We start from the raw sequence: 17,461 nt of genomic DNA on the forward strand, positions 1-17,461 counted from the left end.
GTTTCAGAAAAATATATACATTTGAAGTCGGAAGATTACATACACCTTAGCCAAATACATTTAAACTCAGTTTTAAAAAATTACTGATATTTAATCCTAGTAAAAATACTAGGTCAGTTAGGATCACCACTTTATTTTAATGAGAGTGTGAAATGAAAGAATAATTGTAGACAGAAGTGAAGATTTCAACTTTTATTTCTTCATCACATTCCCAGTGGGTCAGAAGTTTACATACACTCAATTAGTATTTGGTAGCATTGCCTTTAAATTGTTAAACTTGGGTCAAACATTTCGGGTAGCCTTCCACAAGCTTCACACAATAAGTTGTGTGAAATTTGGCCCCATTCCTCCTGACAAGAGCTGGTGTAACTGAGTCAGGTTTGTAGGCCTCCTTGCTCCCACCCGCTTTTTCAGTTCAGCCCACAAATGTTCTATAGAATTGAGGTCAGGGCTTTGTGATGGCCACTCCAATACCTTGACTTATTGTCCTTAAGCCATTTTGCCACAACTTTGGAAGTATGCTTGGAGTCATTGTCCATTTGAAAGACCCATTTCTGACTAAGCTTTAAGTTTCTGACTGATGTCTTGAGATGTTGCTTCAATATATCCACATAATTTTCCCCACTCATGATGCCATCTATTTTGTGAAGTGCACCAGTCCCTCCTGCAGTAAAGCACCGCCACAACATGCTGCTGCCAACCCTGTGCTTCACGGTTGGGATGGTGTTCTTCGGCTAGCAGCCTCCCCCTTTTTGCTCCAAACATAACATTTACATTTTACATTTACATTACATTTAAGTCATTTAGCAGACACTCTTATCCAGAGCGACTTACAAATTGGTGCATTCACCTTATGACATCCATAACGATGGTCTTTATGGCCAAACAGTTTTATTTTTGTTTCATCAGACCAGAGGACATTTCGCTAAAAAGCACAAACTTTGTCCCCATGTGCAGTTGCAAACTGTAGTCTGGCTTTTTTATGGTCATTTTGGAGCAGTGGCTTCTTCCTTGCTGAGCGGCCTTTCAGGTTATGTTGATGTAGGACTCAGTCCTTTGCTGTTGTTCTGGGATTGATTTGCACTTTTCGCACCAAAGTACGTTCATCTCTAGGAGACAGAACGCGTCTCCTTCCTGAGTGGTATGACGGCTGCGTGGTCCCATGGTGTTTATACTTGGGTACTATTGTTTGTACAGATGAACGTGTTACCTTCAATAAATTCAGGAAATTGCTCCCAAGCAAGAACCAGACTTGTGGAGGTCTACAATTGTTTTCCTGGGGTCTTGGCTGATTTCTTTTGATTTTCCCATGATGTCAAGCAAAGAGGCACTGGGTTTGAAGGTAGGCCTAGAAATACATCCACAGGTACACCTCCAATTGATTCAAATGATGTCAATTTGCCTATCAGAATCTTCTAAATCTATGACATTATTTTCTGGAATTTTCCAAGCTGTTTAATTAAAGGCACAGTCAACTTAGTGTATGTAAACTTCTGACCTACTGGAATTGTGATACAGTGAATTATAAGGGAAATAATCTGTCTAAACAATTCTTGGAAAGATGACTTGTGTCAAGCACAAAGTAGATGTCCTAACCGACTTTCCAAAACTATAGTTTGTTAGCAAGATATTTGTGGAGTGGTTGAAAAACAGGTTTTAATGACTCCAACCTAAGTGTTTGGTAACTTTCCCACTTCAGCTGTATATGGGTGTTTGTGCATCACTGGTTCTTGTGGCAACACATCTTGCAAATCTCTCTCCCTATAACAGAGACACTGTGGCTGGAACTCTATCTGTGTGTGTGTGTGTGTGTGTGTGTGTGTGTGTGTGTGTGTGTGTGTGTGTGTGTGTGTGTGTGTGTGTGTGTGTGTGTGTGTGTGTGTGTGTGTGTGTGTGTGTGTGTGTGTGTGTGTGTGTGTGTGTGTGTGTGTGTGTGTGTGTGTGTGTGTGTGTGGTGGTGTGCCTGTAAGAGATTTGTGAGGATTCACTTTGTAGTTGCTCCTGCAGACTTCTGCCTTTGTTCAATATTTGAAGAACTGTACGTCTCAAATGGCACCCTATTCCCTATATACTGCACTACTTTAGACCAGAGCCCTATGCCACCCTATTCCCTATATAGTGCACTACTTTAGACCAGAGCCCTATGGCACCCTATTCCCTATATATAGTGCACTAATTTAGACCAGAGCCCTATGGCACCCTATTCCCTATATAGTGCACTACTTTAGACCAGAGCCCCATGGCACCCTATACCCTAAATAGTGCCCTATTTTTGTTAACAAAACCCTATTGGTCCTGATCAAAAGTAGTGCACTATAAAGGGTGTTTGGAATCATGCCACAGAGAGAACATCCCATCAATATTAATTTAACATGGCTCAACAATGCCCCCTGTAGGATGAGAAAAGCAGGTTCACACTCTGACGAATTCTCCTTTTTTTAAACCTTTATTTAACTAGGCAAGTCAGTTAAGAAGAAATTCTTACTTACATTGACGGGGAACGGTGGGTTAACTGCCTTTTTCAGGGGCAGAACGACAGATTTTTACCTTGTCAGCTCACGGATTCAGTCTAGCAACCTTTCAGTTACTGGCCCAATGCTCGACCCACTAGGCTACCTGCCGCCTCTACACTCTAACCACTAGGCTACCTGCCGCCTCTACACGCTAACCACTAGGCTAGCTGCCTCCTCTACACTCTAACCACTAGGCTACCTGCCGCCTCTACACGCTAACCACTAGGCTCCCTGCCGCCTCTATGCTCTAACCACGAGGCTACCTGCCGCCTCTACGCTCTAAACACTAGGCTACCTTCTGCCTCTACGCTCTAACCACTAGGCTTCCTGCCGCCTCTACGCTCTAACCACTAGGCTACCTGCCGCATCTACGATCTAACCACGAGGCTACCTGCCGCCTCTACGCTCTAACCACTAGGCTTCCTGCCGCCTCTACGCTCTAACCACGAGTCTACCTGCCGCCTCTACGCTCTAACCATGAGTCTACCTGCCGCCTCTACGCTCTAACCACTAGGTTACCTGCCGCCTCTACGCGCTAACAACTAGGCTACCTGCCGCCTCTATGCTCTAACCACTAGGTTACCTGCCACCTCTACACTCTAACCACTAGGCTACCTACCTCCTCTACACTCTAACCACAAGGCTACCTGCCGCCTCTACGCTCTAACCACTAGACTACCTGTCCCCTCTACACTCTAACCACTAGACTACCTGCCCCCTCTACACTCTAACCACTAGGCTCCCTGCCCCCTCTACACTCTAACCACTAGGCTACCTGCCGCCTCTACGCTCTAACCACTAGACTACCTGCCCCCTCTACACTCTAACCACTAGGCTACCTGCCCCCTCTACACTCTAACCACTAGGCTACCTGCCGCCTCTACGCTCTAAACACTAGACTACCTGCCCCCTCTACACTCTAACCACTAGGCTACCTGCCGCCTCTACACTCTGACCACTAGACTACCTGCTCCCTCTACACTTTAACCACTAGGCTACCTGCCGCCTCTACACTCTAACCACTAGACTACCTGCCCCCTCTACACTCTAACCACTAGGTTACCTGCCGCCTCTACACTCTAACCACTAGGCTACCTGCCGCCTCTACGCTCTAACCACTAGGCTACCTGCCGCCTCTACGCTCTAACCACTAGGCTACCTGCCGCCTCTACGCTCTAACCACTAAGCTACCTTCCGCCTCTACGCTCTAACCACTAGGCTACCTGCCGCCTCTACGCTCTAACCACTAGGCTACCTTCCGCCTCTACGCTCTAACCACTAGGCTACCTTCCGCCTCTACGCTCTAACCACTAGGCTACCTGCCGCCTCTACGCTCTAACCACTAGACTACCTGCCCCCTCTACGCTCTAACCACTAGGTTACCTGCCGCCTCTACACTCTAACCACTAGGCTACCTGCTGCCTCTACGCTCTAACCACTAGGTTACCTGCCGCCTCTACACTCTAACCACTAGACTACCTGCCGCCTCTACACTCTAACCACTAGACAGAGTCAGTCTGTTCCATTAAAAGTGGGCTGCTCAGTTCTTTTAAACGTCTTCAGTGCGTCCTTCCGACAGAAGTCAAATTGTGTTTTGTGTGTTTTCTCTGAATGCACTTTGAAACATTAATGTAGTTGGTCAATGCGCTCTGAAATAAGCTATTACCCAGTGCCATCATATCTTTGATATCCCTCCCTCCCTCCCTCTCTGCCTCATCCCTCCCTCCCTCCCTCCCTTCCTCTCTGCCTTGTCTCTCCTACTTCCCCTCACTCTCCATCCTTTCCTTCTTTATCCCTTATCCTCCCTCTCCCTCATCCCCCTCTCCTACCAATTCTACTCCCCTTCTTTCTCTTCCATCTCCCTCCCCCTCTCTCTCCTCCTTCTTCCCTCTCCCTCATCCCCCTCTCCCTCCCCTTCTACTCCCCCTCTCGCTCTCCTCCATCTCCCTCCTCCCTCCTCCCTCTCCCTCCCCTTCTACTCCCCCTCTCTCCTCCCTCTCCCTCCCCCTCCATCTGCCTCCTCCCTCTCCCTCCACCTCTCTCTCTCCTCCCTCCTCCCTCCTCCCTCCTCCCTCCTCCCTCCCCTTCTACTTCCCCTCTCTCCTCCCTCCCCCTCCATCTCTCTCCTCCCTCTCCCTCCCTCTACTCCCTCTCTCTCCTCCTTCTTCCCTCTCTCTCCCCTTCTACTCCCCCTCTCTCCTCACTCTCCCTCCCCTTCTACTCCCCCCCCTCTCTCCCACTTCTAGGATTAGAGGGTGTTGATATGAGCAGTGTTACGTCCCAAATGGCATCCTATTCCCTATGTAGTGCACTACAGTGCCCATAGGGCCTATATATACGTGGAATAGGGTGCCATTTGGTACACAGGCCAACCTTTGACTTCGATAGGCATCTCCTCTCCTCTGGGTTCCCATGGTAACTGTATTGCTGGGTTCTGTTCCGTGGTATGTGACTCCGGGGCCAACACGATAGAAGATAATGATGGTGGTGATGATGATGAGGGTGATGATAATGAGGGTGAGGATGATGATGAGGGTGATGATAATGAGGGTGAGGATGATGATGAGGGTGATGATAATGAGGGTGAGGATGATAATGAAGTTGCTGATGGTGATTACGATGATGATGATAACGAAGGTGATGATGATGATGATGATGATGATGATGATGATGATGATGATGATGATGATGATGATGATGATGATGATGATGATGATGATGATGATGATGAGGGTGGTTATAATGAGGGTGGTGTTGATGATGGTGATGATGATAGTGATGAGTATGATGGTAACGAAGGTGATGATGATGATGATGATGAGGGTGGTTATAATGAGGGTGGTGTTGATGATGGTGATAATGAGAGTGATGAGTATGATGGTAACGAAGGTGATGATGATGATGATGATGATGATGATGATGATGATGATGATGATGATGATGATGATGATGATGATGATGATGATGATGATGATGATGATGATGAGGGTAGTTGATTGTTGGGGAGGATTATAATGAAAGTGATAATAATGATGAGGATGACAAAGATGATGATGATGATGAAGATAATGAAAATCATCTCCTCTTGTAAACCATGGTGTATTTTATATCTGTTCAGTTGAGGCATCATGAAGAGCTTCTATAAGTTACATCACTAAAGAAGATCTGATCTGTAGGCCCCTCCGTTCATCCAGACATCTGACTGACTGTGGAGAATGTGATTTCTGTCTCCACATCAGATGCCCAGAGTACCTAACAGAGCGCACTGAACAAGACAAAACACATTCTGCTTCCCACATGATATTCTATAACCCAATACACACACACACACACGCACGCAATCACGCACACACACACACACACACACACACACACACACACACACACACACACACACACACACACACACACACACACACACACACACACACACACACACACACACACACACACAATGTTCCATAACCTAATACAACCATAATATATGACTGCTGTGATTTGGAGCCTTAGAGAAAAGAGGAAAGTGGCCACAGGGTTAAAATGGAGAATTAGATTGTAGTGTACACACCGTAATGGTGTTCTGAGTATGGAAGACTAAATGTTCTCTGAGATGAATGTGTAGGATTTATTTTGAGTTTGTGCATATGTGTATGTGTCAGAGAGGAGAGAGAGAGAGAGAGAGAGAGAGAGAGAAAGGGAGCGAGAGAGAGAGAGAGAGAGGGAGAGAGATAGAGCAAAAAGAGAGAGAGAGAAGAGAGAGTGCGGAGAGAGAGAGTGTGAAGAGAGAAGCGATAGAAGAGAGAGGAGGGCGCAAAGAGGTTTTCAAAGACAGATGCACTAGGGGAAGAGAAATAGAGGAGGACGAGGTCAGAAAAGGAGAGGAGCGGGGAGTATGCACATTAAGGAGAGGTTGTCAGAGTACAGAGAAATAGATGGAACAGACAGACAGGTACAGAGATGGAACAGACAGACAGACAGACAGATACAGAGATGGAACAGACAGACAGATACAGAGATGGAACAGACAGACAGATACAGAGATGGAACAGACAGACAGGTACAGAGATAGAACAGACAGACAGATACAGAGATAGAACAGACAGACAGATACAGAGATAGAACAGACAGACAGACAGACACAGAGATGGAACAGACAGACAGGTACAGAGATGGAACAGACAGACAGACAGAGATGAAACAGACAGACAGACAGGTACAGAGATGGAACAGACAGACAGGTACAGAGATGGAACAGACAGACAGACGGAGATGAAACAGACAGACAGACAGACAGGTACAGAGATGGAACAGACAGACAGAGATGAAACAGACAGACAGACAGACAGACACAGAGATAGAACAGACAGACAGACACAGAGATGGAACAGACAGACAGACAGATACAGAGATGGAACAGACAGACAGACACAGAGATGGAACAGACAGACAGACACAGAGATGGAACAGACAGACAGGTACAGAGATGGAACAGACAGACAGACAGATACAGAGATAGAACAGACAGACAGAGATGAAACAGACAGACAGGTACAGAGATGGAACAGACAGACAGATACAGAGATGGAACAGACAGACAGACACACACGGAGATGGAACAGACAGACAGACACAGAGATGGAACAGACAGACAGACAGATACAGAGATGGAACAGACAGACAGATACAGAGATGGAACAGACAGACAGACACAGAGATGGAACAGACAGACAGACAGACAGATACAGAGATGGAACAGACAGACAGGTACAGAGATGGAACAGACAGACAGATACAGAGATGGAACAGACAGACAGACAGACACGGAGATGGAACAGACAGACAGGTACAGAGATGGAACAGACAGACAGACACAGAGATGGAACAGACAGACAGAGATGGAACAGACAGACAGACAGACACGGAGATGGAACAGACAGACAGATACAGAGATGGAAGAGACAGACAGAGATGAAACAGACAGACAGACAGACACGGAGATGGAACAGACAGACAGACAGACAGACAGACAGACAGACAGACAGACAGACACAGAGATGGAACAGACAGACAGATACAGAGATGGAACAGACAGACAGACAGATACAGAGATGGAACAGACAGACAGACACAGAGATGGAACAGACAGACAGGTACAGAGATGGAACAGACAGACAGATACAGAGATGGAACAGACAGACAGACACAGAGATGGAACAGACAGACAGGTACAGAGATGGAACAGACAGACAGATACAGAGATGGAACAGACAGACAGGTACAGAGATGGAACAGACAGACAGACACAGAGATGGAACAGACAGACAGGTACAGAGATGGAACAGACAGACAGATACAGAGATGGAACAGACAGACAGGTACAGAGATGGAACAGACAGACAGACACAGAGATGGAACAGACAGACAGACACAGAGATGGAACAGACAGACAGATACAGAGATTGATGTCTTGTTAATCTATCTGCACTCTCCGATTTTCGCCATTACAGCGAAAGCATACCATGCGATTGTTTGAGGACGGCGCCCCACATCAAAATATATTTTTTTGAAAATCTTCCTCTGATTTGTCATCTAAAGGGTCCCAGCTATAACATGTAGTGTCATTGTGTTTGATAACATCCTTCTTTATATCCCAAAAGGTCAGTTTAGTTGGCGCCATCAATTTGAGTAATCCACTCGTTCAACATGTAGAGAAAGGAATGTGAAAATCTACCCCTAAACTTTGTTTCAACAAGTCAAAATACTTTTCTATTTACTCCTCAGATATCCTAAAATGTATTCAAACTATAATATTTCTTACGGAAAGAAGTATGTTCAATAGCAAACCGATTTTAGCAGGTGCGCTCTGTCTTTGTGGCGTGCGCATATGCGAATTTCCAAGACTGTGTCCCTGTACTATAACTAATTGTTCTTATTTGTTTTTGAAGTTACAAGCCTGAAACCTTGAACATATACTGCTGACACCCTGTGGAAGCCATAGAAACTGCATCATAGAATTCAGTATGCCTCTATACTTTCCATTGTAAGAGGCATGGGCTTTAAAAAAACAAAAACACAATTCCGGTTGGTTTTGCGTTGGATTTTCTCCTACCATATCTATTGTGTTATATTCTCCTACATTATTTTATCATTTCTACAAACTTCTAAGTGTTTTATTTCCAATGGTACAAATTTTCTGCATATAAAAAAAAAATATCCTGGCTTCAGGGCCTGAGCAACAGGCGGTTTACTTTGGGCACGTCATTCAGACAGGAAGTGGAGAAAAAAAGGGGCCTAGCCCTAAGAAGGTATAACGGCATCATATCCTGTTTCCACTTTACACCCTGCACCTAACTGTACATGTGATGCTACCGCTTACTGAGACTGTACTGTACACTTTCTACTGTATCCCAGTATGAGCTCCATCACTTTCTACTGTATCCCAGTATGATCTCCATCACTTTCTACTGTATCCCAGTATGATCTCCATCACTTTCTACTGTATCCCAGTATGATCTCCATCACTTTCTACTGTATCCCAGTATGATCTCCATCACTTTCTACTGTATCCCAGTATGATCTCCATCACTTTCTACTGTATCCCAGTATGATCTCCATCACTTTCTACTGTATCCCAGTATGATCTCCATCACTTTCTACTGTATCCCAGTATGATCTCCATCACTTTCTACTGTATCCCAGTATGATCTCCATCACTTTCTACTGTATCCCAGTATGATCTCCATCACTTTCTACTGTATCCCAGTATGATCTCCATCACTTTCTACTGTATCCCAGTATGATCTCCATCACTTTCTACTGTATCCCAGTATGATCTCCATCACTTTCTACTGTATCCCAGTATGATCTCCATCACTTTCTACTGTATCCCAGTATGATCTCCATCACTTTCTACTGTATCCCAGTATGATCTCCGTCACTTTCTACTGTATCCCCGTATGATCTCCATCACTTTCTACTGTATCCCAGTATGATCTCCGTCACTTTCTACTGTATCCCAGTATGATCTCCATCACTTTCTACTGTATCCCAGTATGATCTCCATCACTTTCTACTGTATCCCAGTATGATCTCCATCACTTTCTACTGTATCCCAGTATGATCTCCATCACTTTCTACTGTATCCCAGTATGATCTCCATCACTTTCTACTGTATCCCAGTATGATCTCCATCACTTTCTACTGTATCCCAGTATGATCTCCATCACTTTCTACTGTATCCCAGTATGAGTCTCCATCACTTTCTACTGATCTCCATCACTTTCTACTGTATCCCACTGTATCCCCGTATGATCTCCATCACTTTCTACTGTATCCCCGTATCCCAGTATGATCTCCATCACTTTCTACTGTATCCCAGTATGATCTCCATCACTTTCTGTATCCCCCGTATCCCATCACTTTCTACTGTATCTCCATCACTTTCTACTGTATCCCAGTATGATCTCCATCACTTTCTACTGTATCCCCGTATGATCTCCATCACTTTCTACTGTATCCCAGTATGATCTCCATCACTTTCTACTGTATCCCAGTATCGATCTCCATCACTTTCTACCATCACTTTCTACTGTATCCCAGTATGATCTCCATCACTTTCTACTGTATCCCAGTATGATCTCCATCACTTTCTACTGTATCCCAGTATGATCTCCATCACTTTCTACTGTATCCCAGTATGATCTCCATCACTTTCTACTGTATCCCAGTACGATCTCCATCACTTTCTACTGTATCCCAGTATGATCTCCATCACTCTACTGTATCCCAGTTTCTCCATCACTGTATCCCAGTATGATCTCCATCACTTTCTACTGTATCCCAGTATCCCCGTATGATCTCCATCACTTTCTACTGTATCCCAGTATGATCTCCATCACTTTCTACTGTATCCCAGTATGATCTCCATCACTTTCTACTGTATCCCAGTATGATCTCCATCACTTTCTACTGTATCCCAGTATGATCTCCATCACTTTCTACTGTATCCCAGTATGATCTCCATCACTTTCTACTGTATCCCAGTATGATCTCCATCACTTTCTACTGTATCCCAGTATGATCTCCATCACTTTCTACTGTATCCCAGTATGATCTCCATCACTTTCTACTGTATCCCAGTATGATCTCCATCACTTTCTACTGTATCCCAGTATGATCTCCATCACTTTCTACTGTATCCCCGTACGATCTCCATCACTTTCTACTGTATCCCAGTATGATCTCCATCACTTTCTACTGTATCCCAGTATGATCTCCATCACTTTCTACTGTATCCCAGTATGATCTCCATCACTTTCTACTGTATCCCAGTATGATCTCCATCACTTTCTACTGTATCCCAGTATGATCTCCATCACTTTCTACTGTATCCCAGTATGATCTCCATCACTTTCTACTGTATCCCAGTATGATCTCCGTCACTTTCTACTGTATCCCAGTATGATCTCCATCACTTTCTACTGTATCCCCGTACGATCTCCATCACTTTCTACTGTATCCCAGTATGATCTCCATCACTTTCTACTGTATCCCCGTATGATCTCCATCACTTTCTACTGTATCCCAGTATGATCTCCATCACTTTCTACTGTATCCCCGTACGATCTCCATCACTTTCTACTGTATCCCAGTATGATCTCCATCACTTTCTACTGTATCCCAGTATGATCTCCATCACTTTCTACTGTATCCCCGTATGATCTCCATCACTTTCTACTGTATCCCAGTATGATCTCCATCACTTTCTACTGTATCCCAGTACGATCTCCATCACTTTCTACTGTATCCCAGTATGATCTCCATCACTTTCTACTGTATCCCAGTACGATCTCCATCACTTTCTACTCCCCGTATCCCAGTATGATCTCCATCACTTTCTACTGTATCCCAGTATGATCTCCATCACTTTCTACTGTATCCCCGTACGATCTCCATCACTTTCTACTGTATCCCAGTATGATCTCCATCACTTTCTACTGTATCCCAGTACGATCTCCATCACTTTCTACTGTATCCCCGTACGATCTCCATCACTTTCTACTGTATCCCATCACTTTCTACTGTATCCCCGTGATCTCCATCACTTTCTACTGTATCCCAGTATGATCTCCATCACTTTCTACTGTATCCCCGTACGATCTCCATCACTTTCTACTGTATCCCAGTATGATCTCCATCACTTTCTACTGTATCCCAGTATGATCTCCATCACTTTCTACTGTATCCCCGTATGATCTCCATCACTTTCTACTGTATCCCAGTATGATCTCCATCACTTTCTACTGTATCCCCGTACGATCTCCATCACTTTCTACTGTATCCCCGTACGATCTCCATCACTTTCTACTGTATCCCAGTATGATCTCCATCACTTTCTACTGTATCCCCGTACGATCTCCATCACTTTCTACTGTATCCCAGTATGATCTCCATCACTTTCTACTGTATCCCAGTATGATCTCCATCACTTTCTACTGTATCCCCGTACGATCTCCATCACTTTCTACTGTATCCCAGTATGATCTCCATCACTTTCTACTGTATCCCAGTATGATCTCCATCACTTTCTACTGTATCCCCGTACGATCTCCATCACTTTCTACTGTATCCCCGTACGATCTCCATCACTTTCTACTGTATCCCAGTATGATCTCCATCACTTTCTACTGTATCCCAGTATGATCTCCATCACTTTCTACTGTATCCCAGTATGATCTCCATCACTTTCTACTGTATCCCAGTATGATCTCCATCACTTTCTACTGTATCCCAGTACGATCTCCATCACTTTCTACTGTATCCCCGTACGATCTCCATCACTTTCTACTGTATCCCCGTACGATCTCCATCACTTTCTACTGTATCCCCGTACGATCTCCATCACTTTCTACTGTATCCCCGTACGATCTCCATCACTTTCTACTGTATCCCAGTACGATCTCCATCACTTTCTACTGTATCCCCGTATGATCTCCATCACTTTCTACTGTATCCCCGTACGATCTCCATCACTTTCTACTATATCCCCCAGTACGATCTCCATCACTTTCTACTATATCCCCGTACGATCTCCATCACTTTCTACTGTATCCCAGTGTACGATCTCCATCACTTTCTACTGTATCCCCGTACGATCTCCATCACTTTCTACTGTATCCCAGTATGATCTCCATCACTTTCTACTGTATCCCAGTATGATCTCCATCACTTTCTACTGTATCCCCGTACGATCTCCATCACTTTCTACTGTATCCCCGTACGATCTCCATCACTTTCTACTGTATCCCCGTATGATCTCCATCACTTTCTACTGATCTCCATCACTTTCTACTGTATCCCAGTATGATCTCCATCACTTTCTACTGTATCCCAGTATGATCTCCATCACTTTCTACTGTATCCCAGTACGATCTCCATCACTTTCTACTGTATCCCCGTATGATCTCCATCACTTTCTACTGTATCCCAGTATGATCTCCATCACTTTCTACTGTATCCCAGTATGATCGATCTCCCATCACTTTCTACTGTATCCCAGTATGATCTCCATCACTTTCTACTGTATCCCAGTACGATCTCCATCACTTTCTACTGTATCCCAGTATGATCTCCATCACTTTCTACTGTATCCCAGTATGATCTCCATCACTTTCTACTGTATCCCAGTATGATCTCCATCACTTTCTACTGTATCCCAGTACGATCTCCATCACTTTCTACTGTATCCCAGTACGATCTCCATCACTTTCTACTGTATCCCCGTATGATCTCCATCACTTTCTACTGTATCCCAGTACGATCTCCATCACTTTCTACTGTATCCCAGTACGATCTCCATCACTTTCTACTGTATCCCAGTATGATCTCCATCACTTTCTACTGTATCCCAGTATGATCTCCATCACTTTCTACTGTATCCCAGTACGATCTCCATCACTTTCTGCTGTATCCCAGTATGATCTCCATCACTTTCTGCTGTATCCCAGTATGATCTCCATCACTTTCTGCTGTATCCCAGTATGATCTCCATCACTTTCTACTGTATCCCAGTATGATCTCCATCACTTTCTACTGTATCCCAGTATGATCTCCATCACTTTCTGCTGTATCCCAGTATGATCTCCATCACTTTCTGCTGTATCCCAGTATGATCTCCATCACTTTCTACTGTATCCCAGTATGATCTCCATCACTTTCTGCTGTATCCCAGTATGATCTCCATCACTTTCTGCTGTATCCCAGTATGATCTCCATCACTTTCTACTGTATCCCAGTATGATCTCCATCACTTTCTACTGTATTCCAGTATGATCTCCATCAAGGGCAGGTATTTACACCTTTATAGTTGTTGGTTTAGCTCGCTAGAAAAAACAATTGTTTGCCATATTAGCGTGTGACTCCTCAAAACACAACATGGTATCAAGAAGGAGATAACGCTGAAACGTGACACCTGCGATTCACCAGATCTGCATCATTTTTTCATTGTTGCTCGCTGTCTGACCATCCAGAATCATAATGATAGAATGATAATGACAGAATCCTTCTATCCCTTTGAAGCACACGCATCGTTGTCTTGACGTTGTGACCCCTCTCTGGTCTTAAGTAACATAACCATAGACCACTTCAACTGGTGCAACCCTTCCACTCACGGGTGGCCAAAATGAACTAACTGAAAGCTTCTGAGCCACGCCTCAAATATCATTTCTGTGTGCCTTGCCTTTCTAGTGAATTTCAGAGTTACCACCCATGACTGTATTTGTTAGTGACATAGACATGGTTGTTGAATTGGTTTGTTTTCAGTCCTGTGGCCTTCACTAAGTCAGTTAGTAAGTGACAGTTATCAGTCAAATTGAACTCTGTATGGTAACATCTAACATATTCCATAAAGTGATACAATCTTATTTTGAGGCTAACTTGAAGCACTTTGTTTTACGGGTCCACATCAGGCCTGCTAGTCACAATTATGCTGGTTTGCAAAAAAAGGTGATGTGTAAATTCCTCTTGGAAACCTGCCAAGAGTTAGAGTATCCAACCGTTGGGATTTACATTCACCTGCGATCTGCATTCAGAATGACAGAGTTCATTTAACACCTGCATCAACACTAGAAATGTTACCCTGACCAATCAATACTTGGTATTGGCCATTTTGCTGTCGATATTGATGGCACCTTGTCCTAAGGTAGGTCCAAAATGGCACGAGGCATAGGGCCTCCGGTCAAAACTAGTGCACTATGTAGGGAATAGGGTGCCGTCGGGCTCTGGTCTAAAGTAGTGCACTATATAGGGAATAGGGTGCCATAGGGCTCCGGTCAAAACTAGTGCACTATATAGGGAATAGGGTGCCACGGGGCTCCGGTCTAAACTAGTGCACTATATAGGGAATAGGGTGCCGTCGGGCTCTGTTCTAAAGTAGTGCACTATATAGGGAATAGGGTGCCATAGGGCTCCGGTCAAAACTAGTGCACTATGTAGGGAATAGAGTGCCATAGGGCTCCGGTCAAAACTAGTGCACTATATAGGGAACAGGATGACTTTTCAGACTCTGCCCTTCCCTCACTTCATCATATCCTCACTATCCCAGCTTCTGTCTCAAGAGGCGCCAGTCTTGTCAGTTAATTCATAATGTGGTAGAATTGAGTTGAGCTGAGTGTACCTGTTGCCATGGTTTCTCCATATGTTAGACAGATATAGCATGAGCTTTAGCTTGACAGGTGCTCCAGTTGAGAGTTCCACTTGTCGAAGCTCCAGAACTCTGGTGGGAGTTCTGTCAGATGGAATTGGAACCAGACGGAACACACAGCAGAACGTCTCTGTCATGTGTATAGAGTCAAACAATATCTTACTGTAAACTGACTGACTGTAGATCTGTATATCTAATGTTGATGTAAACCCGTTCTCTCTCTCTCTCCCTTCTTCTATCTATCTCTCTCCCTCTCTCTCTCCCTTCTTCTATCTCTCTCCCCCTCTCTCTCCCTTCTTCTATCTATCTCTCTCCCCCTCTCTCTCCCTTCTTCTCTCTCTCTCTCTCTCTCTCTCTCTCTCTCTCTTCCTTTCTCTCTCCCTTCTCTCCTCTCCCCTCTATCCCTCCCTTTCTCTCCCTTCCCCCTACACCCACCTCCCCCTCTCCCCTTCTATCCCTCCCTCCCCTCACCCTCCCCTCTCCCCCACCTACCCTCTCTCTCTTTCCTTCTCTCTCTTTCTCTCCCTCTCTCTCTCTCTCTCTCTCTCTCTCTCTCTCTCTCTCTCTCTCTCTCTCTCTCTCTCTCTCTCTTTCTCTCCTTCCCCTCTCCCCCTCCTCCCCCTCTCCCTCCAGTTTGTAGCACAGCCCAATTGTCAGCAGCTGCTGGCGTCTCGCTGGTACGATGAGTTCCCAGGCTGGAGACGTCGTCACTGGGGAGGGAAGTTCCTCACCTGTGTCTTCCTCAGCCTCCTCTTCCCTGTCTTCTCCCTCTGCTACCTCATAGCCCCGAAGAGCCGCTATGGACTTTTCATCAGGCAAGTAGACTACCGGTTAGTGACCTCAACGTTGCTGGTTAGATAGGCAGGCCGGCAAGCGGAGTGTTGCCAGTTTGAAACCTGAGGTCTGACTTGAGGATAAATCTGTCAGGAAACGGAAGTTTAATTAATATTGGACAATAAAGTAATAATGATTATTCTCCTCATCCTCCCCCACTCATCCTCACCCTTTTCCTCTCTCCTCCTCCTCCTCCTTTCCCCTCTCCTCCTCCTCCTCCTCCTCCTTTCACCTCTCCTCCTCCTCCTCCTCCTCCTCCTCCTCCCCTCTCCTCCTCTTCCCCTCTCCTCCTCTTCCACTCACCTCCTTCTCTTCCTCTCTCCTCCTCCTCCCCTCTCCTCCTCCACTCTCCTCCTCTTCCCCTCTCATCCCCCTCGCCCCTCTCCTCCTCCCCCTCGTCCTCCTTCTCCTCCTCTTCCCCTCTCCTCTTCCTCCTTCCACATCAGGAAGCCCTTCATCAAGTTTATCTGCCACACAGCCTCCTACCTCACCTTTTTGTTCCTGCTCCTGCTGGCATCACAGCATATAGTGACTACAGAACCGGACAGACAGGGGCCAGCACCTACTACTGTAGAATGGATGATACTGCCTTGGGTACTGGGTGAGTGGAGGGGTTGGAAGGAATGGGTGATATTGCCCAGTGTACTGGGTGAGTGGAGGGGGTGGAAGGAATGGGTGATATTGTCCAGTGTACTGGGAGAGTGGAGAGAATGGGTGATATTGCCCAGTGTACTGGGTGAGGGGAGGGGGTGGAAGGATTGGGTGATATTGCCCAGTGTACTGGGTGAGTGGAGGGAATGGGTGATATTACCCAGTGTACTGGGTGAGGGGAGGGGGTGGAAGGATTGGGTGATATTGCCCAGTGTACTGGGTGAGTGGAGGGAATGGGGGATATTGCCCAGTGTACTGGGTGAGGGGAGGGGGTGGAAGGATTGGGTGATATTGCCCAGTGTACTGGGTGAGTGGAGGGAATGGGGGATATTGCCCAGTGTACTGGGTGAGGGGAGGGGGTGGAAGGATTGGGTGATATTGCCCAGTGTACTGGGTGAGTGGAGGGAATAGGTGATATTTCCCAGTGTACTGGGTGAGTGGAGGGAATGGGTGATATTGCTCAGTGTACTGGGTGAGGGGAGGGGGTAGAAGGATTGGGTGATATTGCCCAGTGTACTGGGTGAGTCGTCCAGTATGATCTCCTAGTGTTCTATATGCCTGCACTTTCTATCGTTCACTTTCTAGCTTGGTCTTTACCTCTCTTCCCCTCATCTCCCCCTTTTATCTCTCTCCATATCTCTTTCTTTCTTTCTTCTCTCTCTCTCTTCCTTCCTTCCTTCATATCTCTCTTCTCCCTCCTTCCTTTCTCTTTCTCCCCTTCCCCTTCCTTCCTTCCTTCCTTCCTTCCTCCCTCCTTCCTCCC

At 45.5% G+C, this 17,461-nt stretch overlaps 1 protein-coding gene across 1 annotated transcript in view; it reads left to right on the forward strand.

Annotated features, from left to right (window-relative positions):
• Positions 1 to 17,461, forward strand: part of LOC118379845 (short transient receptor potential channel 4-like) — a 140,903-nt gene that overhangs the window by 100,031 nt on the left and 23,411 nt on the right. The window contains 2 exon segments of the mRNA XM_052520345.1: positions 15,847 to 16,032; positions 16,498 to 16,648. Coding sequence (XP_052376305.1) covers positions 15,847 to 16,032; positions 16,498 to 16,648 — 337 coding nt within the window.

Source organism: Oncorhynchus keta, chromosome 6, assembly GCF_023373465.1.
Source record: "Oncorhynchus keta strain PuntledgeMale-10-30-2019 chromosome 6, Oket_V2, whole genome shotgun sequence".
In the NCBI taxonomy this organism is placed as follows: domain Eukaryota; kingdom Metazoa; phylum Chordata; class Actinopteri; order Salmoniformes; family Salmonidae; genus Oncorhynchus; species Oncorhynchus keta.